Source organism: Morone saxatilis, unplaced genomic scaffold (assembly GCF_004916995.1).
Source record: "Morone saxatilis isolate NCDOM2014 unplaced genomic scaffold, NCSU_SB_2.0 Contig0, whole genome shotgun sequence".
Classification (NCBI taxonomy): Eukaryota; Metazoa; Chordata; class Actinopteri; family Moronidae; genus Morone; species Morone saxatilis.
The window spans coordinates 4,056,632-4,080,049 of NW_023339650.1; the positions used below are offsets into that span (position 1 = coordinate 4,056,632).

Sequence of the window (23,418 nt, forward strand, 5' to 3'; positions counted from 1 at the left end):
TTGCTGGCTCTCGTTTTAATGTCTACACTGGCCAAGTAACGCCTTCCACTGTGCAACCCAAAGTGGGATGACATGGAAAGCAGAGACAGTGACTTCAAAGGATTCTCTCACCTTCCCTGACAGCCCTAAACAGTTGTTCAGGGCCAGACTTGTTTGAACTGCTAGCTTAGTTTAGCAAGGCTTTAGCAGATGTAGTAGAGGCAATACAGAGAGACAAAATAAGGGCTGTGAATGAGTGGTACAAAGTGTATAAATTTGCCTCAAACACTGTAACATTGATCAACACAGTTAAGTGTAGTATTAGAAGACAGAATGTGATGTTGCTTCGGGGGCATGGACATTTACAGGCAGCATACTATTAACACTGATAGACTGGGACCAGAATCAGTATGATACTTACTCACAGAAGTAGATTAAAGGTGCTTTCAAACAACGAGCAGTTGCCACCTGGCAATTACAATGTTCTTTTTATAATAAATCGGTGGAAACAGGGCACAACTCCACCGTGGCGGTTCCTGGCTACTTCCAATCATACCAGTCTGTATACCACAGGCTGCTGCCATCCACCTTCTTATGAAGGTACATAGAGCAGGTTGTAGCTTAAAAAGATGGAAATGGTCAGTACTATGATATATAGTATATAATATGGCAGGTTTTGTCAGCTGGTGGGATAAAAGCTGTTTATTGAATATATACTGAAATCGAACATCTAAAGCTGATGTTGCTCCAATACAGTTTTTCTTCATTGTTCTGCAGATGAAGAGGTGTGAAATTAAGCTCCTGTATTGTTTCCCTCGCTTTAGTTTTTGTGGCTGCCGTGGTCACAGAGCGAGCAGTGACAAGTTGAACCATCATAAACTCCAAATGCAAAGAGCTGTGCGGCCTCCCCCTCCTCGCAACCGTTTACAATAAATACGATGGAGGCAGCTGCAAACACTTGCTGTCTGAAAGTAGTGTTAAGTTACGTTTTATTTTATTTTTCTGTTTCAGTTTCTTGTGTAGTTGTAAAAGAACTTTAAGACTTTATCAAAGAGTAGATACAGAAGATTAATCTATCCAGACATTCCACGCCAGCTTTTAGTCCTTAAAGTTTCCAAGACTCAGTGCTAAAGACACATTTCTGTTAGTACCAAAAAAGTATTAATGGTTTGATGCCTAGCCATATGTAGGACAACATTATCTTCATTCATGCGGACTGTACCAGTAGACAGTAGCTTGTAGCCATTCATTTTGAGGGTGGTTTAACTGTCGTTCCAACCAGCATACCATCATTCTCACCCACTGGGGTGTTGATGCACCATTTCTCACACGCTCATCTATCAATAGCAGACAAAAGCTGGATTCGCTCATCGGTTTTAAGCTCCAGGGTCGAAGGCGGTTTATCATTATTCACAGCGCAGCCCACACTGCATGTGTAACAAGAGGTGTACGGGACAGGGTGGGCCACTTCCATCCCCTCTCATCGTGTAATGGTTGAAACTGTCTGGCCGTTTAAGGGAATCCATCTGAAAAATAGTCTGCCAGTGCCAAACACTCAGCCACTCCTTCATGAAAATAGCCTGCGCGCTTACATCAGGTAGAGTAGATGCATCAAAGGGCAGCTAAGTGGCTGAACATGTACGGGCCAAAAAAACTGAGCCAAGGGAAGAAAAGCGGGAGATCTTAGTGTGTAGATGTATGAGTGTATTCTGCCGGAGGGTTTAGCAGCCAAAGCGACTTTTATGACCCAAACAAAACATCTCTGTCTGAAACATAATTTTACAACATGGCACAAAGCACTCTTTAAATCAATAGGACATTGAAAAATGTAATCTCTCCCCTCCCTCTCCCTTGTTTTCTCTCTCTCTTTCACACATGCACACTTTCCTACCCTCTCTTCCTTCTCTTTCCACATGTACTGAGGTGTCTTAGGAGTGCTAACTCATCATGACAGAACTCAATTCGGACAGAAGACGCAGCAAGGTGCTTTAACTTGCAGCTCGCCGCCCACATCGGGAAAAGATGTCGGAGATTTTTCCACTATAAGGTCCAACCTCCTTTGTGTTGATGAGGTGTGTCCCACCCCCTCCGCCAAAGCAAATCAGACCTTAAAGAAAGAAAACAACTTTTTTCCCATATCGGTTTGTTCCTTAATGTGGAAAGATCCCTGATATTAGTTTGTGTTTAGAATTCGTCAGTAGGTGGAACACAGCGCTTCCAAGTGGAGCCTCTGACTCAGGAGATGTTAAGTCTCACCACACTGGGAAGCTGGTGACAGGGCTTAGTCCGTCCTAAGTGTTGATGGAACGACGCGGAGAGAGTAACTTGGCCAGCAGTTGCAGGTTTCAACTTCTGATTGCAATGACCTTTCTAGAATAATCACCCTGAGCGTTGGTGAAGCACCTTCTGTGTTTGCCGTGATGGCTTGCCCACAGAGTTCACACTCTACGCAATGGAGGGATTTACAGTGAACCGTTGCTTTTTCCTGTTGTGCCCTCAATCCAGCTCTTTGTTTTCTTCCCTCCCCCTCCCCTGTTGCACATCCAGGTGTTTGTGAAGGCGCTTTTCGACTACAACCCTAAGGAGGACAAAGCCATCCCATGTAAGGAGGCTGGACTGGCCTTCAAGAAGGGCTCCATCCTTCAGATCATGAGCCAAGATGACGCAACCTGGTGGCAGGCCAAACAAGAGGGGGACGCCAATCCCCGTGCCGGCCTTATCCCATCCAAACAGTTCCAGGAGAGGTAAGAAACAACCCCTGCTAGATCAGCCTGTCCTGTCTACTCTCTACCATTGCCTCTTAACAAGGCTGGCCCAACTGTCTTTACTGCTGTCACAGTCACACAAGTTTCACTCTCTTTCTCTTTCTCTCCCCCCTTTTTCTCTATTTTTTTTTTCTTGCCTCACACTGCCAAAATAGTCTGGATTTCCGCACAATGTCTGGCCCGAAATGAGTAATGACAGAAAATGATAGCGCTGGTACCGATCCACTTTGGACGGCAAGTGGATGGAAAATCGCACATCAGTGTGCGCTCGGACGGCCGCACTTGATGTGCAACACAGAGCTCAGGAGGCCGGGGCAGTTTCTTGGCACCGCCCAGGAGCACCCGAGGAGGAAAAAAAACACACACACACACACACACATATAAAGAGGGAGGGAGGAGAGCAAAAGAAGAGAGAGAACATTTCACAAACATTCAGATTTAACCCTGCAGTTTTGTCAACAGCAAGTGCCTTTTTCCTTCACCTCCCTTCTTTTCTTTCACCAGTCTTAGCTGACAGAATGAAAGTGGTGGATATTGAAGAGTGGGTTCTCTGTAGCGTAGCAGGGAGTGTTTATTATTCCCTATGCGCTCATAAAAACTGATGGTTTTATTGTGCCTTTTCTTTCTCTTTTCCTCTCTTTCTTTCTCCTCCTCTCTCTTACTCCAGGAGACTTGCACTGCCGCGACCTGTTGCGACTCTCGCGTTCCAGAAGACCTCCACCCGACGATCATGTAAGCATATATCATCCTCTGTGATTGGCCCCTAACAAACTAGAACATGATAACACTCTGCAACAGGTGGGTGGCTGGAGGAGAGGTAATGCAGAGGAAGGGATAGTAACGGTGAAAGTTAGGGAAGTTGCTCAGGAGCCATCTCTGCACTCTAAGGCCACTGCTGAAGCCCGCTGTACAGTTGCGCTCCTTCCCGCCTGTCATCGGAGGAAGTGCTGTGTCTGGATTTACCTTCCTTCTTATTTTCCCGTCTGCTCCATGTTTCACTCTCTCAGTCTCTCTGTTGCCAGACTCTTTTGCCTCTGTCCCCCCTCTGCCTTCCCACGTGTTGATGTGGTCTAAGTCATGCAGGAGCTTTAATGCGAAAGAGGAGGGGGTTTTGCCCTTTGGAAAACCTCTCTGAGCCTTTACACCTTCCAGCCAAAACACCAGCCAGCCCTACCCATCCAGCTCACCTCTCCACATCTCAGAGAACCTAATGACGGATTAATGATCTGATACTAGACCTACAGATGTGATGGAGGCTCAACACTGCTCTCTGGAGTGCATTAACGTACCCTAACCCTGGCTAGTCAGTGCAGCAAAGTTAGGGAGAACGCATCAGCAGGAGTACTTAGCAGAAATGTGCTATAACAAGCCTGGATCAGGAAATAGAGGGATTATAGCTAAATCACCCTTATAAATCAAAGATTGTTGATTGCTTCATAATGAAGACAGAAGACATAAACTATGTTACACAAGAAAATGACAGCAGCAGAAATAATTAGGTATAGCCTAGACACCCTGGTTCATACTCATACCAATAATACAGTGGAAAAGAGAATCATCACCACAGTAAAATAAGTGTTTCACAGTATAACTTTGAATCAGCTAACCTGATCTCTGAATAGAGGGCTTTGATAGTAAAGCTGTGAGTGAACTTTGACAGGTTTAAAATCACCAAGGTGACTCCCAAGATTTATGGTGCCACTAGTAACAGATTGAATTAAAATGCAGATGAGAATGTTATAAAATGTTCCTCTTTTGGCGCAGACAATGGATTTCCTTGTGGCTTTTCTGGTCATGAAAACTAAAATCTTGCAAACAATCAATCAACTCTACAGTACATACATAACTGTCTCCAAAAGGAACCTTGAAGCCGCTCCATCAACGATTTTGACCTAACAGTGGTTGAAGATCTCCACTCCCAGCAGCCACCAGAAACAATGCAGCCTTGAGGAGTAGGTAGTAGAGGTCTGAACAGCCCTTGTTTTTTAAGACCTGTCCCCACCTGCTCTGGCAGCTGTTTGTGCCACAACCGCTTTGCGCCCACAGCCCACTTTTCTCCCTCACCTGACTGAATAGCTCTACAAGAGATTCCCTGTCACGCAGTCTCAAAATGACAAAGACATTAGCTATGATTTACAAACAGCTGCCAAATAACAATTTGGTTTGTATATGGTGAGCTACAGTGCGTGAACAGAAGGCTCTCCAGCTGGCATCATGACTGCGCATTACAATATGACTGCATGTGCCTGCCTGTAGCCATGAAGGAGGAAAACATTCTGCCAATATCTGCTGTGGGTCTTACAGAACCACCCCAGACAGACTTGCATCAATATTGTGCCCAACATTGTGCACTGCTTTTTGCTTTTTGTGATCTTCAAACCTGAAAAAATGAATTCAAAAGTTCAAAAAAATCATGCGACATGGTGTTGCCAATGTGAATTAGTTTTGAGTGAAACTTCAATACCAAAGTAATAACAAAGACATTATCCATATTATAGTGTTTATTACAAGTTATCCCACATATATACCCCTTTCCAACAGTGAAAGCATTCCCTATAAATTTCCCCCTCCGTGCTTTACATCAGCTACCCAAGCTTACTTTTAAAAACTCTACATGACTTCTCCTCCTACGCACCTTTCCTGTACTGCCTCCAGGATCCAAAATTAACTTTTTCGTCTATCTGCCAACTGCTGGTAAACTGTACCAGACAAAATATTTTTCAACTGGCCATAAAACTGCAGCTTCACAAAAGTAAGGATTTTCTGGTTTTCCTTTAACTTACTTTAATTTTTTGTTCACATTTGACAAGTGGCGGGTGATCATTTTGGACTCCCTCCTTGCATCCCTGCTTTGTCTTCACATCTTTGCCTATATATAAGTTTTCATAACCACACATTTAGGCCCAATGGTTTTAGGTCGTCCTCGGCAATGTACAACTTGCCTCCCTCCTTTCATTCTTTCATTCCAAAACATATGAACCCTCAGAAAAATACACTACACTTGTACTTGGTTTTATAGGCCTGCTCTGGTCTCACAATGACCCCATTGAACCAAAAGCTAGCTCTTATTGGCCATATTTTTCAGTGTAGATTACCACTTTGAGACGGACATGTCCATTTGACTACTTGTTTCCCTCAACATGGCGGTGAGCCCTTAATGTAACGTGACTCTTTCAATATGTAGCTCTGAAATAACCAAGAAAGCTACGCTGACCACCTCTAAACTTAGCATTAGGCTCTTTTTACCTCAGATTCAAGCCCTCGGGTGAATTATGGATGTTGTCATTTCCTGGTTATGTTCAACCGCATACTGGCATACATGGTGCTGGATGGCCAAAAATAGCTTGCTAAAAAGTTAAAGACAGACAGTGCTGTACTGTTCCCTTACTATTTCATTTTAATGGCCCAGTTCCTCTTATGAGTTATGGGATTTGTATCCCCCCTCCCTCCCCACTCTATGCACAGAGGGCAGGTGTAAAATGTTGTAGAGTCCGCTGTGGCCCCTACCAAAGGAACATACGTCTCCTTTTGACTGTAGCAATACTTTCTTCCTAATGTCATACATACTGTAAGGATTAGTTGTGTGTGCAGCAGCAGTAGTAGGAAGTCCCTTGACATGCCCCCCTCTAGGACTAGATAAATAACTGGGGAATGATAACAGTTCACTCTCTGTTCTTGCAGAGACGCAAACACATGCTCATTTCCCGGTGTTCAAAATAAAATAAAAACTCAATTAGAGGAAAAATTTTGGATTCAGTTGGAGTGTAAACAACGAGCTCAGTGAACAAAAGTGAAGGGTGTAAAAGAAAGTCCAAGCTGAGAAGAGGAGATGCAGAAAAGATGGAGAGAGAAACAGCTGAGGGGTCACATTCGGTAGCAGATGTGGCTCTGTGGAGTGGTGGTGGCTGGGTCAAGAGAGATGGATGGAGACGGATCTTGGATCCTGGCCCTGTACACGAAGGACCGGCCTTGGCCCCCGGGCCATAAACTACAACCTAATTGAAGGATACTGTGGAGACCCCGCTGTTACCGAGTGGAGGACGGAGGTGGTGATTGAGGAGGGGGTCCCTCTCTCTCTCTCTCTCTTTCCAGCCCGGGAGCTCCGTCGGCTGGAACAATATTGGTCTTGGCGAGGGGCTGCGGCGAGCATTGCTAAACCGTGTCCATTTACGCCTAACATTTGCAAGATATAAATAATCCCTTTCCTCACTGTTGCTCTCGGCTCTTTTGTGGATGCATTCCTTGGTTATGAAACTGATGTTTAAAGTGCCATCAGTTGCCCCGTTTAAGCCAATTATTTATCGGGTACAGAGGTTAGATCAACCATTTTACATGTATAGTTGTCAACCTGTCCTACCTGCCTCCTCCCTTTTTACCCCCCAGCTCCCTTCCATTGATCCCTGGCTCTCCTCCAGCTTCCCCATCTGTTCTCTCTGAACATACTAACGTCTCCCTGGGCTTTCTTACAGCGTGTCTGTTCCTCTGTCTGACATGCAAACCTCTCCACTGTCTGATTGTTTGGTTTGGTTTGCAGTCTGCCAAACACGTGGACACACTTATCGCTCACCTTGGGGTCTCTCTACATCTCTCTCTTCATACATTACAGCGCTAACCCTCATACTCTTGCTCCCTCTCTTTCCAGCGAGTGACTGAACCATTTGGAAATGGCGCACCAGATCGGTCTTAAGTGGCCCTGAACCTGGCCCTGTGTTCAATTTATCCGTCCATTTCATTTTTCAACTTAAACGCTTACAGACACAGGAGTAGGAGGAGTAGATTTAGAAGCGCAATGGGTGCAGGAGGACAGTTCCATTTTATTCTTAAAGGTTAGGGCCAGATAACCCCATGGAGACCACCCTTAAAGTTTTATAGATCAAGTTGTTATTTTTTCCCTTCACAGTAAAACTCCCTGTATATTGGTTCTTTGTCAGTATCCCAATTCCGACTTACTTGTAACATTTTGTTATATATAGTAGTATAGTATAGTCAGCTATTTAATGCAGACCAGCCCTACTCTGTTTTTCATTCACTTCCTTATCCTGACTTTGAATAATCAGCTCTACATTTGAAGGCCAAAAGATGCATGACAAAGATCTCATTCTTTCTCATCTGGAAAATTCCACCGGTCTCCTGTTGGTTGTTTAAAAATGAGAGAGATATAGCAAGCAAGAGAGAAAGTGACAGCGTCCAGTTTGCTCAAGGAGAAGGCCATCTGTATGCTGGCTCGCTGCGAGGGTGACATCAGCTCATAACTCAGGGCCATTTACAGGGTGCTGACTAGGGGTCAGTCCTTTGTCTCTTCCTCCCTCGTAAGGAGATAGCTGAAAGATTTCCTAGCAGCCGTGCAGATTGACTGTTCCAGATATAATCCATACAGTTCCAAAGCCAAGTACGATGCAAAGCTACTTACTATCTTATGGGATTGTAATAGGCAGTATGACTTAGGCTGATCTGTTGTTTACGATACATCTGATTGTCTGACCGTTCAAGTTTCTTTCCACATTGGACCTAGTTGAGATATCATCATGTTTCCGGATCTTAGACATTACTATGACAAGTATAATGTCATCATAACCAATAAAAACAGAAGCCGAAACTACAAAAATATGACCCAAGGTCTAATAAACTGATATTATCCTTCAACAAACATCTACTCTTGTCTCTCTTTTTGATATCCATCCCTTCTCTTCATTCCAACACTACCCTCATCTCACCCCTTCTGTCATCCTCTGTGGTGGATCTTTGGCATGTGGGCGACATGTGATACACCCCGAAGCGTGCATCCCTTTCCAGGGGGCGAGTTCAACATGAAACATCCAGTGAGGCTGGTTAGCTGACTGGTGGTAGACTCGCTGACTGCACAGTGAGAATGTCTGCGAAAGTCGGTGGCCACAATCTGGGCGGCCATGGCTCCCTGTGCTCACTAAATGATAGGCTTGGCTGCCACCATCACTGCAGGCCTGGCCGTCCACATATGCTCACATCAGATCATGACTTCAGCTCATTCTCACTGCTCTCAAAATGTTTCTATGGGCAGACGGGTAAAATGCACTGCAAAGGACGAGGTTTTGTTTCCACCATTTAAGCATTCGCAGATAGGCCATGCCCTGTCGATTTACATTCTGCAGTGTTATCGCATGGTGTTTCATTAGACTAGGAATGTTGCTGTTCAAGGCTACAAGGCCATTAGGCAATGCAAACCATTCCTGTGGCAGATAGGCACCAGATGAAAGCCTTCCAGAGTGTAATAAGGGCAGCACTTGGAAGGATTTTAGATATCTTTATCATTCTCATATTGTCCTTGTTTCCTCTTTCAAGTTTCCCTCTCTTCCCCTCTACAATTACCTCTCATCCTACTCAAACTGTGGGTTAGGTGCTGGTTCAACTTAAAACGTCACATTACAACAAGAGGAGGGCAACATCAGTAGGAGCATTGCCGTGAACACTAACATGTGAAACAAGATGTCAGATAAAGACACATTTGGCTCCACACTTCAAAACAGTCACCGCTCTCAGGCCTAATGTTTCTAGCACGAAACCACCTTTGCAGTGATCGGTCCTGACTGCTGTTTTGGCTAGTCATTAACTCCGGCTGTGACGTAACATCTCCCTGAACTGCGGTGCGCTCTGGGAAATGAACATGGTGCTGTAAGGCGAGCCCCATGCTGTGGTAGATGGTGTTATGTATGTTTTGATTTAACCTTGTTTGGCCAAAATGGGAACACGTGAAGGGAAGGAAGCATTTATAAGTGCCTCCAAATGTTCACGGCATCTCAAACCAAACACACCCAGATCATGCATCGGCTACCATTTTGAAACCATCATCTTATAGCTGTTTGGATGGCGCTCTTAAACATCTGGAGTCATTTCAAAAGCTACCTTAAATTAAAATGAACCGCTTTACTGTATAACTCACCCCGGGTTTATGGTCCTTTTATTATTTTGGTCTAAACTCCAGAGCAATGTATCAATATTAGGTAGCCCTTTGGAGGCTCTTAATCTAAATATGTTTCTTTCTGTGAAGTCTCAGTGGATGCACCACAGACATGTACCCCAGACTGTGTCTCACTAGGTAACAATGGATATGTCTTCTATCAGAATAGAAACAATAGAAATGTCGTTTAGCAGAGTGTGAAAGTTCATTATTATAGTTTGTTAGAATAGTTTGCTAAAAAATCTTTTTGGAGCTTTCAACTGCATGTTGTGGTTTTCATCAGTGGATGTTGTTAACGTGGATTCTCCTCACGTAACCTGGTAGAATTTTGGTTTGGGGTTACAAACTACCTTTTCATATTCATGTGATACTTCACCCACTGATGACCTTGAGTTGAAGTTGAAAGCTTCAGAAAAAGCTAGTGAGTGGACTTGAGTCAGGAATTATTTTTTTGATATATGAAATTAATGTAGTAATTTAACTTGTAGAAACAATAGTGCAGAGTAATTGATGTTACTGTATGATAGTGGAGCTGAGCATTTTTCACAAATATAACAAAATGAAATAGAATTATGAGCTATTTCAATTTTGTATGAGAAATGACTGCTCAAAATGATACTTTATTACTGAGAGTATTGTATACTAGTGTACTTTAAACACATATAGCTCAAATGCTCAGAGTGTTTTACATATGAAATTCCGATGTTAACTCTTCTTTTTGTCATTTGTTTTTCTTTTGTTTGCTTTTCTAAGATGATGTGGCTCTTGAGTTTGGTAGGTTTTCTCTTCTTATTCTCTCCTCTCCTCCCTTAGCTTACTTTTTGTAATCTAAAATTCCCCCTAACTGTGAGTCATTTCTATTCCTTGCTTCTATTGCACTCACAGCTGAGGAGATTGAAGGTACTTCTTGTCTGACATCTCCCATTGAATCTAACTTGATAGGTCACTGGCTGATAGTGTTGCAATACACAAACAGTGAAACCATTTGTGATTGGTTGCCCTTTATGATTTTTGTGTGTAATGAAAGGTCTACCTCTCACCTCTGCTCTCCATCCTTCTTGTTTTCATTTGGCCTGTCTTCTCATGTCAAAGCTTATAGCTCTTAAAGGGGAACATCAGACGTCACTGTCAATTTCTCCTCTAAAACCTGTTGAGATTTTGCAGGTTATTGGCGCTTGCTTTGTACAAAGTCTCATATTTCACCAGCTAACTTGTCATTTTCATTGGAGTGGACATCATTTGGAGAATCATTCCTTTACATCTCCAGTAATCTTGCGCCTGCCGAACTCACTCATAATACTAAATTATTCATAGACTTCCAAAAAACATCCAAAGCAATGGCCAGGGGTGTCGTGGATTGTAAAACTGAATTCAGTTTATTGTTAATGTTTTTTGGTATCCTATTTTTTGTAGTAAATTAATAAGTAGTAAAAAATAAAAGTAAATTCATTGTATTATTTTTATAGGTAAGAATAAAGAAGAGCTGGAGGTCATACTTGACCTCTCTTATTTACCGCTACATCAATGGCTATCACTCTGGACAAGTAGACTTAATTAACAGAAACTCTACCAACATGAATAACGCAAAAAACAAATCTGATTTCTGCCTTGTTAACTGTACCTGTGTGTTATTTCTCATGTATTTCTGTGGACTTGTTCTTTTACTTTCCCAGTATGTGGTAAGAGGGGTAGCTGTCTCATCATTTTTGACTTTTCTCTTTAACATGATGTTGTGCCTCTCTTCTGGCTTCTCCTTTCTTTCTCTTCTCATCACCAGAGGACGCTGACTATAGTAGTGGATTCCACCTAGGTGAGAGATGTTGTCTTCTTCTCTTCCCTTTGTCCTGTGCCCTCTTGATGTGGCTGTTCCATCGATGCAGTGAAGGCCTTTAGAGTTCCTCTCCATGCTTCCCTGGTCCTTTAGCCCTCCCTTCATAGATCACGCTTTGTAGTTTATGCCATGTTACACTGAGAAGTTACCTGTTTTTCATAATGTGCTTGACATAGTCTTTTAAAGCTCACTGTGTTTTTGGTACAACTGATTCAACTTGTACTCCCATGTAAAAACACAAAGAGTAGCTCTGTAGTGGTACACTAGCCTATGGTGTGCTATTTCTGCTCCTTTGCTGACAGCATGAGTGCACTGGCAGATCATGTCATGGATTTGCAGAATGTAGTAGTTATCCTGTTCTGCCTCTGCTGTGGGTCTGAGGACATCTTTGAGAACGGTTCTGGATGGATTTGGGTTAAAAGGACGGCTTGTTTTCCACGCTTTGTTCTGGAGGTCCGGCAGAGGGCCGGTCTCGTTGATGTGGTCCCGGTCAGACTTAATGACAATTACCGTGGCCCGCTTTGGTTCTGCAGCCCTTTCCAGAGAGCTGGTTCCAATTCTCTGTCTTGTACAGAAAATGTTCCCCATCATGTTTTTATTACCACTGTCATTTTCCCGACAAATCATAAGGTATCGTCCCTCTGGAGGACCACAGGCCGTACTTGCTGGCTCATGCACAAATCCTCTGTCTGTCCATTTCCCTTTTTCTCTTGTTTCTGTCTCTTTATTTCTTTTTCTGTCGCTCTCTTGCTCTCTGTATCCCATTCTGTCTATATTCAGATGTTAAGGTCAAGAGGTGAACTGGCCTCAGAGCTCTCTCTGCACACTACAGCGTTTAGACTCCAGATTTCACAGGATATCCAGTCCACATGTGAGTTTATAAATACTGAGTTTGAGCCATGTCTGCCAAGCTCAATCAGGGTCACTTCCATAGGCCGAACTATGCCAAACACCAGTCCATTTTTTCCACTCCTTTCTGTCCCCTTCAGGCTTGCCCTTACTGTCACCCTGCCTCCTCCATGAGGTCAATGACCTCAGCCTCTCCTCTTCCTCCTTGGTACCCAAACAACATCCAGCACTCTAGCGGGTTAGCAGCATTTCTCAACTCCAGCAGCCCAGAACGAGGTTTAACTGAAATGAGAGAACCTCAGGAGGAGGAGAAGAAAAAAATTCTGAGTTATAATAACATCTTCTCTATGAGAGTACTTGCTGCATGGCTTTTCAGCCCGTTGGATGTGGTTGTATGATTTAGAGTTGGCCCGTCCCTAAAAGTTTGAAATCCTAGAACTTACAGATGCTTTTGCAATGCTACTGAGGTTGCATGGGGAAATAAAGGAGGAGGTGGGAGGGGGTAGGCAGTTGTTGTCCTTAGTTTTTGGTTTGTTTTCCCTTCATGCCTCTCTCAGTGATGCAACGTCTGTAAAGTACTTTGCCAAAAGCGATCCTCGAGCATGAGGAGGAAAACTGCCTCCAGTGACGCCTACTTATCAGGTCTTTCTAGACAGCAGTGCTTGGAGACTTTAATTTCCGCACAGAGAATTAAGAGTAGTCTGGACACCCAGGTCGCATCCAGGTGCACCAAGAGATTTGTTTTTGAGGTGATCCATCAGTGCGCTTGCCTTGAGTCACAAGCAGAAAATCCACTGCATTGTGATAAGGCTGCGTAGACACGGTGACACCTCATACTCTCACTAACATAATCCCAAAATTCCCAAAAGTCACACACTGAACATCCAGAGAAAGACGGGTGGATGGAGGGCATGCAAGAAGCTCCAAATCAGTTAAAGCTGAACGGACGGGGGCTGGGATATCCATCAGCCCCTCACGATCCAATTATGTCCAAGTTATGGAAAAAATGGAAAAGTGTTATAAACTGAAATAAAAACGCTCCATTTCCAAAATGAGATGAGTTCATCAGGCTGCAGGTTCAATAGTTGTGGACGTGTAGGAGCCAATACATTGGGATTAGTGAGTTTTTCCCCCAATCTGGGTCCAAACAGGAGGGAAATTTACTTTATAAGATTGAAATGATACGCATTTTAATAAATATCCAACATTTGGATACAATCCGAGCAGGTATATGCACCAGCTTAACAGGTGTGCTTTTATCAGCATTAGCAACCAACTATTCCAGCTGTTTAAAGACTTGGAAAAGAGACGTGGAATTTCCTTGATTGTGGTTTTGTTTTAGAGCGTCTTCTCTGTCTGAACATCAGACTGTTGAGACAAACAGGAAAGCAGGCATTTAGCCTTAGTACGTTTGGCACTCAGAGACCTCATTTGGCATGTTGATAGTGGCTTCTTTTTTTTTTCTTTGCCAACACAAGACATCAGGCATCGTTTTGAGACGAGGCATTCCTGAGCCCAAAGAGCAGTGGGATAAGACGGAGGGGAAAAACAAATAGCTCTCGACACAAATGGACCTCTTGCAGCCAAAGGTCTAGAGCCCTATTCCACCGTATAAGCCTGTAACACTTGGGTTGGGTACCACTTTCCAAATGCTTAGTGCGGGGGCTGTGGAAACTACTCCCAGAATGTGTTCTCCCCAGATAACACTCTAATGAGTTCACCACGGTGGACTGCTACACGTACATATTTCAAACGTCACACCAACGAACTTCACCTCTTGCTTTCATTGCGTTTATTAGTAGAGGAGTGAAGTGCACCGGCTAGGCTGAAATTTCACTGAAACTCGCTTTGTTAACGTCCCTAAAGTCCAGAGGTTGAGGCGGATACTGTATCTGTACTGTTGTCCAGAAATACTTCAACGTTTGATACAATCAAATACACTAAAATCGGCCGTGGAGCCCACTTTACTACTACCATAATCCTTTTCACAGATGCCTGTTAGCAGTTGTGTGGAGGGAGGATTTGAAGGACACACGCCTGTCTATCTGGATATGTCCACTTCCTTCTCTTTACTTGCTGCCCTTTCAGCATTCTTCTTTCTCTTTCTGAATCCTCTCCCAATTCCTTTCCTCTTCCCTCCTGATTCCTCTCCCAATTCCTCTCTTCTCCTCTCCTCGAGACCTTCTTAAATCCTCTGGAGGCATTTTACAGTACATTATGTTGGCCCACAGTGACATGGCTCAACTTCTTGTCTTTACAATAATGTCAGATCTCCAGAGATCTGGGCATATTCATGTTTCCTTGTGTTATGCAGGCAAAGCAAATTGGTGATGAATCAAGCAGAGCAGTCCTTCTGTCTGCCCCAGGCTTTTGTATTTTTGTCATTATGAGTGGCAACGCTCCTCTTCCTTTTCTTCACTGTTGGGATAATAATGGCTGACAGTGTGGAAAGCGTCCTCCACCTCCCTCGCTGCCTACCATGAGCCTTCCTCATCCCTTCCAACCAAGCCAGTAATGGGCACGCATAATGAGTTCGAGAGAGCCGGTAATGCTTCCCACATTTGGTGCCCACGAACAGGACTAAGTGTTACTGCGTTAAACCGCAGCGTGCGGCATAGAGCCGAGAGTGTAATACTCACTTAATCCCCGGCTGCCATGCCTGGTTAATTCCATAGATGTCGTCTCCATTAGTCCAGAGGAGAGAGGGCCCCCACCGGGGGAGCCCGGATGGCACTGGAGCTGTCAGCACAGTCTCCTATAGTTAGGCCACAGGCCCTAGATGGCGGCCCTCACTGCACTGGGGCCTCGCAACAGGTGGTTTCACTATGAGCCTTTCCCTTTCAGCTTCACCGCACTTTTTCTCTCTCCCTCTCTGCAGAAAATGAAGTCTGATTGGAGGGAAAATGGCAGTCATTTTTTATTCTTCTCTGTGTTGTCATCTCACTGATCGCCTACGCGTGATGTCTGGAAGACCTGATGCTTGTATTGTTCTCAGGCTTCTCTTCTTTCAGACACCCATTGGCAAATGCATGACTTGAGTTTTTTTGAGTCATCTGTTATTTTTTATGGACACTTGTCTTAATGCACTGTACTTTTTTTCTTTTACAGTTGCAGCCATTTCTTTTGCAGGTGCGGGTTTGTAGCAATTGCAGCACAGGATGTTAGTGTCCGAGTGGGCAGTTTGTATTCACAGTTTGCAGAGGCCTCCGGACGCTTTCTTTACGCACATGCTGAATTTCCTACGTGGCTGTTAGATATTATCATACTGGAAAATGGGCTTGCAGGACTGCTGGCGACGTCCAAGCAATTGTGTGTGTATGTCTGTGCGTAGTCTCAGCTTGTGTTTACACTGCATTAAATGTGCTCATCTTATTTTCCTCCACTTTTTTCATGTTTCTGTTTTACTGAAAGGACTTTGAATCAAAGTGTGTGAGAAAAAGAGAGAGTGAGAGATGGTGTGTGTGTGTGTGTGCACACGTAAGTGTTCAGTTGCAGTTTTGGCAATTACCCAGTCACAGCCTGGTGCACACCATTAGGAGGTGCGTGTGTGTGTGGGACTTAAGCAAGGAAACTTTAACTCCATACCCCAAGACACAGAACACTCTTTTGCAGAAAAATACACCAGGACACCGCCACTCTCATTCCAGCGAAATTCAAAACAGAACTATTGTCAACAAATTTGATTTGACCTGTCAAACCATTGAAAGAGGTATTGGATCTCGGTGCCACACATATCATACATTCCTTCTCTGCTAGTAAGCCTTATGCTTGGATCATGCTGTGACAAACATGTTGTTGTTCCAACATACCCGAGGCTTTTCATGACAAACAGGCAGACTTTCTTCATTTAAACTGGACTTGAATCAGTCCTTAATTCTGGATCACATTAATTTCCATCCCCTCTGTCTAATTCAGTCTCCATCAGTACTGAAGATGAGATGGTTGTTGGGGGGGGTTTGAGGAAGTATGGGGTGGTGCTCACAGCTGCACGAGGCTTTAATTTGTTTACCCCTAGGCAGCTCTAGAGAGGTCAGGAGTATTCTCCCCATTGTTTGGATGGAGCTGTCTAGAAGTGTTTAAGTGATCTAGAGCGGCACTAGAGGGCCCCCCTCAGCTGAGGGATGGCGATTTATATTAACTGTAGAGCCTCGTAATGAATCCCTGTGCACCTGCCTACAATGTGGAAATCAGCAGCGATTGCCCTTGGCCTGAGCCAATGAGATGGCAGCTTGTCAAACTCTTAATATAGATAGAATTAATGACTTTCATAGTATTACTTAAAGCCTAATTAGCCAGTAGTGTGTTTACATTGTGATAAATGACTGACCAGAGTGGGGTTTTGGGTTTGAACTTTCAGAAAATTGACTGCTTGCTTTCAATAGGATATCATTAACATTATACTTTTAATGTTTATTGTAATGATGTCAACCCTTGTGGATATTGGTTACAGTTTGATGTCTTTACAGAAGAAATGCAGATGAGCGGTGTGTGTTTTCCACTGTGTGGCAGAGGCTAATACTCCCTGCGTGGGGGTAGGGGGGGTTGAGGGTGCTGAATGAGTAGATTAACCACAGGAGAAATGGCACAGACAACGTTAGCCACAACTTGCCCACAGTGGAACAAAGTCTGCCCTAAATGTTCAGTGTAACACTATATTCAGTACTCGGCGCGTGTGTACGCTCATACGTATACACAAGCTCATGCAAAAACATTATTATTCTGCTCCAATGACTTACAGTGTGTTTCATTTGTAACTCAGCATAGGTCCGCAGCTCCATCCCTTATTAAAGGACTGTTTGGAAAAGAACAAGCTGAGAAGAATGCAGACTCTTTCTCTTTGCTGCATGTCTGCACAGCGCCACAGTGGTTTGAAAATGTTGTGGAAAGTATTAAGCTATCAGGAGCTGTTTCAACTCCTGATTCTTCTCTCAGTCCATAATTTTCATGCTGCCTTAAATCTTACCCTGGCATCTTGCGTCATATCTTTGAGTTCATTAATTACTGATTAAAAACTGCAATAATGAAAGAGAAGGCAGAAAACAACCCATGACCGTAAGCCGAAATAGGATATTAGACATCCTGGGTTCTGGAGATTTACTTCTTTTTAGGTTCAATCAACATCTGTCATAAATATGAAACCGTAGTCCTCAAATTAGGGCTAAATGTCTCCTTTTGATATTGTCATAGATTATCAGACCGAGGCGTGCACACTCTTGGATCAGTATGTCAAGACGCCTTTGCGCCAGCAGTCACGGAGGACACCATAAACCAATCAGAGATGACAGCAGTTGTAAAGTGACCCGAACACACAGGGCAACCTTTCCCTTTGCGGCCAGCCAAAGAACACTAAATGACACACACATACCTCACAGCTATCTAAAATTGCAATGTGAACGAATTGCAAATCATAGCCTGACAGTTATGTGAACAACCGTTGACCAACTAGCAGTAAATTCACATACTGTAGCAGTCAATTACACGAAAAAAACATCCAGTTTCTTCCATTTCACACAATGACCTCTTAGCAGAAATCTGGCTTTAGAGACCACAAGACAAATATAAAAGAAACACAAGCATGAGTCACTCCTACTTTGATTAAAGCGGAAAAATCGTTAATGAGAAAACAGCCAGTAATGTTGTGTATAGCTTTTCACAAACTCAAAAGCCTTAAAACCTCACCACAGTCTCCAAGAGATATGTGCATGCACGGAAGAAGTGAAAGAAAGTCAACTACATGTCACCAGGGGAAAATGTGAGTAAATTGTTTGAGGGTGATATTCAGGGAAACTGTTTGGCCGAGTGTTACTCTGTTCTTCTTTCACCTACAGCAAAGATAGCTGTCATAAAACTGAGCTGCACAATACAATATGAGGTATTGGACATCGAGCCGTGGAGGTGTTTGCCAAGACACTGAAATGACAATAAATCGAATTGCACAGCTGCGGGCTCATGTGTGCATACAGTTGTGTCGGAATTCAGACACCGTTATAGACACGCATACTGACACAAACATTTTTATGATTTTTTTTTGTACCAGATTAATGTGTTTTGTTTCTGTCTCATTTACCTTCCACTGTCATTTCATCCCGGTCTTCCAGCTGGGTTCAGGAGAAGCTTCCGTCTGAGCAGGCGGGACAAGAAGACCAACAAGTCCATGTACGAGTGTAAGAAGAGCGAAATGTACGACATGGCGGACGTGCCCACGTACGAGGAGGTCACCCCGTACCGCAGGCAGAGTGGAGCTAAACACAGGCTGGTGGTCCTAGTGGGTGAGTAGAGATCTGGACTCCAAAAACTTTATCAAAAAAAAAGCTCTGAATGTCACGGCTTACCTCACACTTTGTTTTTGAGATTAGGGGGTGGGTTCTGTTGCTGTTAAACTTGGCACCATAGCTTTTAATAAAATCCATCACCTCCCTGCGTAGTGACACTTGCAGACGACTGTGTGACTCAGAGTTCTGCAGCTCCAGCAGCCCCAGGTGGCTTGGCCTTGCCCTCCCACGACCTGCAACCCAGAAATGAGCTTCCCAGTGAGGGGACTCGCTCGCATTCATCCTGGGCCTCCTTAATTTAGACTTTTAGCACCCAGTGGAATCGATGGAGCAGACCTCATATTAATCAGTCACATTCACTGCTTTCATTTACGGCACCTCGCTCTCGATGTCCTTTCAATTTTTCGAGCCGACGGAATTGTTAACACTCGCTTGGAGGAGCGGGTGTTACAAAGCCCTCCAAAGAGCTTTATAACGTGCCAAGGTCTTGAAATGAATTTAGCGGTTTCTCATTCTGTGTTTGTGGTTGGAAGACGAGCGTTGCCAGTGAATGGTGGAACAATATGCTAAGCCAGGTGCAACAGTAAAGACTTAAATCTTTCTCAGGACCAACTGTACCATCAGTGAGTTCTAGGCTTTTCCAGATTTTCCTTTTTAGGTTTGTTACTTGTAACAAAGAATGACAAGAATGTCCCAGACACAGATGGAACAAAAAATTCCCCAAATTTTGAGTGCAATTCCTTCCAATCAATTCATCAAGGGACGAGATACACTCAAGGAATGAGTACTCAAAAGTCTGTTCCACTCTTCATCTTTTCGTTTCAGACATTCCAACAGGAGTTTTTAAACATTCGTGAGGTTAATCTAGAATTGAACACCACTGGCAACAGAGTCTCAAGGTTGTTGTTTTTTTTCCTCACTTATGCTCTCTGCAGAGGTGTGCTTCTGAGCCTGATTGACCAGGCCTTGGTTCACTTAACTGCGCCACGCAGAGCATGGACTTCATCAGACGTGTTGCTAATTAGCAAGCCTATTTTGTGCCAGCATGTCACAGCCTTACACAGAGGATGCTGAACCTCTCCCACCTGTCATGCTAATGTAAATATTTTCAATTAACTTCCATAATTTGGAGGACAACCTATGGACAATTTCACACATAACGAAGCGGAGGGCCAAGGAAAGATCTGCTTTATGTTTCTCTCCCCTCCCTCTCTCCTTCTTCCTCCCCCCCGGACTCTCTTGATTTTTCTTATTAGAGATCTTTTCTCTGTAACTGCTCTTGTCTTTTTCTGTTCAGGGGTGCGACACTTTATTCCTCAATGTAAGGGCAATGTTTGTAACACTTGAGAAAATCTCTCTCCACTGTTAGTATCTGCTCTTCTTCTTTTCTATTAAGCTAGTTGTTTAAACTTCAGCCCCTGTTGTGAGTCCTAGCTGCATATTTTCTGCTTCAGACCTGTACTCTGCCCTTTTTCAATCCCAGCCATTGACCTTTCACACCACATATGCAGTGTACAATAATGATGGCATAATTACCACTGTTTAGTAGTTTTAGTCTGTTATTACAGAGGCAGACAAAAGCTAGCTTTTCCTTCGAGCCACCAATTTTCAATTTTGTTTGCTGAAACTACAACAGCCGGCAGAATTTATCAGCTATAGCTAGCTCCATAATGAAGCTAACATTAGTGAGTTGGTTGAAAACGCTGGACTCTGTGATGTACATGATATTATGCTAAATTAGGCTAAAGCTGCATGTACCAGGCTAAAAGTCAGCTTCCACACAGTTGGAAGATATAACACAGTGGATGTGCTACTAAATTCTAACATAATCTGTAACCCCACATAATAACATAGTTCGCTAATGATATGCTGCTCTTCACTGGAAGTGAAAGCTAGTTAGCTAGACATGCTAACTAACCGCAGTTTATGTTAGAGCAGATAAACACTCTGTTTAATCCATTCCACTTCTGCTCTTGTGTTTTTGGTTTTAAGAAGTAAAAAAAAAGACGACTTTCCATTTCTTATTATTGCTCTTACTGCGACCCATTGACCGCCTTTAACATGTGGAGAAATCTTTTCAGGAATGCCTAAAGGCGTTTCTTCATTAATGTGGACGAACAGGTCCACAGTACCCACTAATGAATGACCTGCTGCCCACCTCTTGCACTTAAATGGAGCACAGAGTCTGAGATCTGTTTCAAAGACAAATCAAGATGCTTATCTTTGTTTTTATACATTTTAAATCAGACAGCCAATAAAAATATATTTTTACATACTGCATGCATAGTTTGACTGAACCACTGATGGTTTTGAAAGAAATCTGATTATTTAACCTGACAAAATGGTGTGCTGATTTCCACATTTCCTTGTAACTTGACACACTGAACTTACAGTGATATTTTGATGAATTGAAGGTTTGTAGTTTGGGGTTTAGCCCTAACATATTTCAGATATACTGATGCCTAAGTAAATGCTTATGTGGTATCCAAATATATAACATTGGAGCGTTATTTGAAGACTTCCCTCCTGTTAAAAATGTAGTAGCAGTGCATTGTAAATGATCTGTGGTTACCACACTGCACCACTGTCATCCTTTAAATGTGGTAGCAGCAACGCCAGCGCTGTGTGTAGTGCTGTAATATACCCTGCCCTGGATGTGAGGCAGGCTGGGAGGTTTGAGGTCGGGTCGTGGCTCTGGGGCCCGGAGCTGGGCCTCGTTGGGCCCGGCCTCGGCCTCTCGGCGCAAACTGCATGCGATGTGCTCCGCGCTTGGCCTGGAAGTTATTAAGCTTGCGATATTAAAGGCAACTTCTCTAATGAGTGCGGTAATGAAGTCTGACACTTTTACTGGCACGGCATTGTGCGAGGCCAGAAGTACCGCAATAGGGCCGGCAAGAGAGACAAATGGGGGAGGAGAAAACACATAAACACAATGTAAATACTGCAGCTTAGTCCAGAAAATTTGTAAGAGTTATGACTTTTTTTATTGTGGCGTTCAGATTTATAATGTTGCTGTTGTATTGGAGCATTGTTTGAAACAAACAATGCACAAAGAGGTGGCGTGTTTAAGGTCAGACGATGGCACAGGACCACAGGGCACTGCTTCTGCTTGTAAAAGACCTGGTGGTGGGCCTGTTGGGCCCCTTTGGCAGGCGGTGGTACAGCTGGAATAAGCTTTAATCGCCATCTGAGGTATTCTGATGAAGGCCTGCTGCCATGCATCATTGATATCACAAGTGGCAAGCAAGGGAGCGATGTACAAGGTGAAAATGGTTTTACGAGCATGTAGAAGTGGGGCCGTTAGTCATACCAAGGGTAGCACAAACGGCTGTGTCGGCCCCCTGTGCCCGGGCCCTGATATCCACGCTCAGATTCAAGCAAACAAGCTTGTGGGGAGGTTTGTGGCCTGCCAGGAGGACTGTCTGCACCAGTGTGATAGGGCTCATAAAAGAGCCTCTATTACCACGCTCTGCCACCTTCAGCACCTACAACAACATTGGTCCGCAGCCTTGTTCAAACAGCGGCGCTGCATTCCTCCCGCGCTCCCGAAACAAATTCAAAATGAACTCCATTTCCTCATCTTAATAAATCACCCCAGCTTCTCTGACTTTTTTTTCCTCACTGAAAAACTCCCTCTCCCCAGCTAAGATTGATTGCTGTCTTAGCTTGGCCATGTGCTTGTTTATGTGAGACAGTAACCACAGAATGCCTCGCGCCGTCGGTCCAAAGAGGGTCGGGGTATTTTTCTCAATATTTTTTTTTTCTCTCTCTCTTTTTGAATTCACAGTGGAGTGTGTGAGTGCGCTGAGGAAACAGCTTTTACCACTTACAGCAGTCGCACAATAGGACCCAAACCATGTGTTGCTGGGTGCAGAAGTAAAGGGAAAGCATGGGGTGTGAATTTGTCTGTGTGTAAAGGCTGCCAGTGTTCAGAGATTATACTTAAAAGAGCCTTGTTGTCCACACCTATTTATCAGCTTGTGGATCACTCCAAAACCTTCCTGCTTCACACCAGATGAAATGTAGAGGAACGGCGCAGATAGCACGAGAGGAAACAGGAGCACTCTTTCTCTTAGAAATACAGAGCATTTTTTTCTCCCTCTCCCTCTTTCCACCTTCTCCGCATCGCTGAGTGAACTCATTGTCCGTTTGTTTTAGAGGAGCGGCCTGCTAAACACATTTGCCTGGAGAAACGAATTTCCAATAGGGTTTGATGCGATTGTAGTGCCTGCCCAGAACGTCAGGCATGCGAGGAATCTCGAGCCCAGATCAAGCACTGTCTCTAACTGTCCACACACGGCAGAACTGTGGTAAAACACTGAAACGCAGAGCCATTGCACTTGTAACTCCAAAACTGATTTCTTGTCCAGTTCGTCAGAGACACTGATGCCAGTCGGTTCAAATTAGGATGATTTTGCTCCCTGGTAACGAGCACCAAAATACTGGAGAATGGCTTTTGGCAACAGAGTAGAAAAAGAGACTGAGGGAAAACTGTAAAAGAAAAGAGAACATTTGGATATTGATTCAGTGACTTCCATCAAACCAAAACCAGTATAAACAAGGTTCTTAGATTGAAAAAACATCTATATCCCTGCATTTACAGGTACTAACTCCATTTGTGCTTGATATAAGGACCTAAACACTATATGTTTAATTTATTCATTAATTTATTTGTACAAACCAAAGCTTAATATCCAAATTAAAGGTGCAATACGTTTTTTTTTTTATAAAAAACTTTTTGTCAAAAACTTCAAATCAGGTTCTTCTGGCTCGTCCTAGTGCTCCTAA

At 43.7% G+C, this 23,418-nt stretch overlaps 1 protein-coding gene across 1 annotated transcript in view; it reads left to right on the forward strand.

Annotated features, from left to right (window-relative positions):
• Positions 1–23,418, forward strand: part of mpp7a (membrane protein, palmitoylated 7a (MAGUK p55 subfamily member 7)) — a 136,836-nt gene that overhangs the window by 95,061 nt on the left and 18,357 nt on the right. Inside the window, exons 10-12 of the mRNA XM_035655306.1 lie at positions 2,527–2,723; positions 3,412–3,476; positions 18,457–18,627. Of these exons, the coding sequence (XP_035511199.1) occupies positions 2,527–2,723; positions 3,412–3,476; positions 18,457–18,627 (433 nt within the window). The remainder of the gene's footprint in view (positions 1–2,526; positions 2,724–3,411; positions 3,477–18,456; positions 18,628–23,418) is intronic.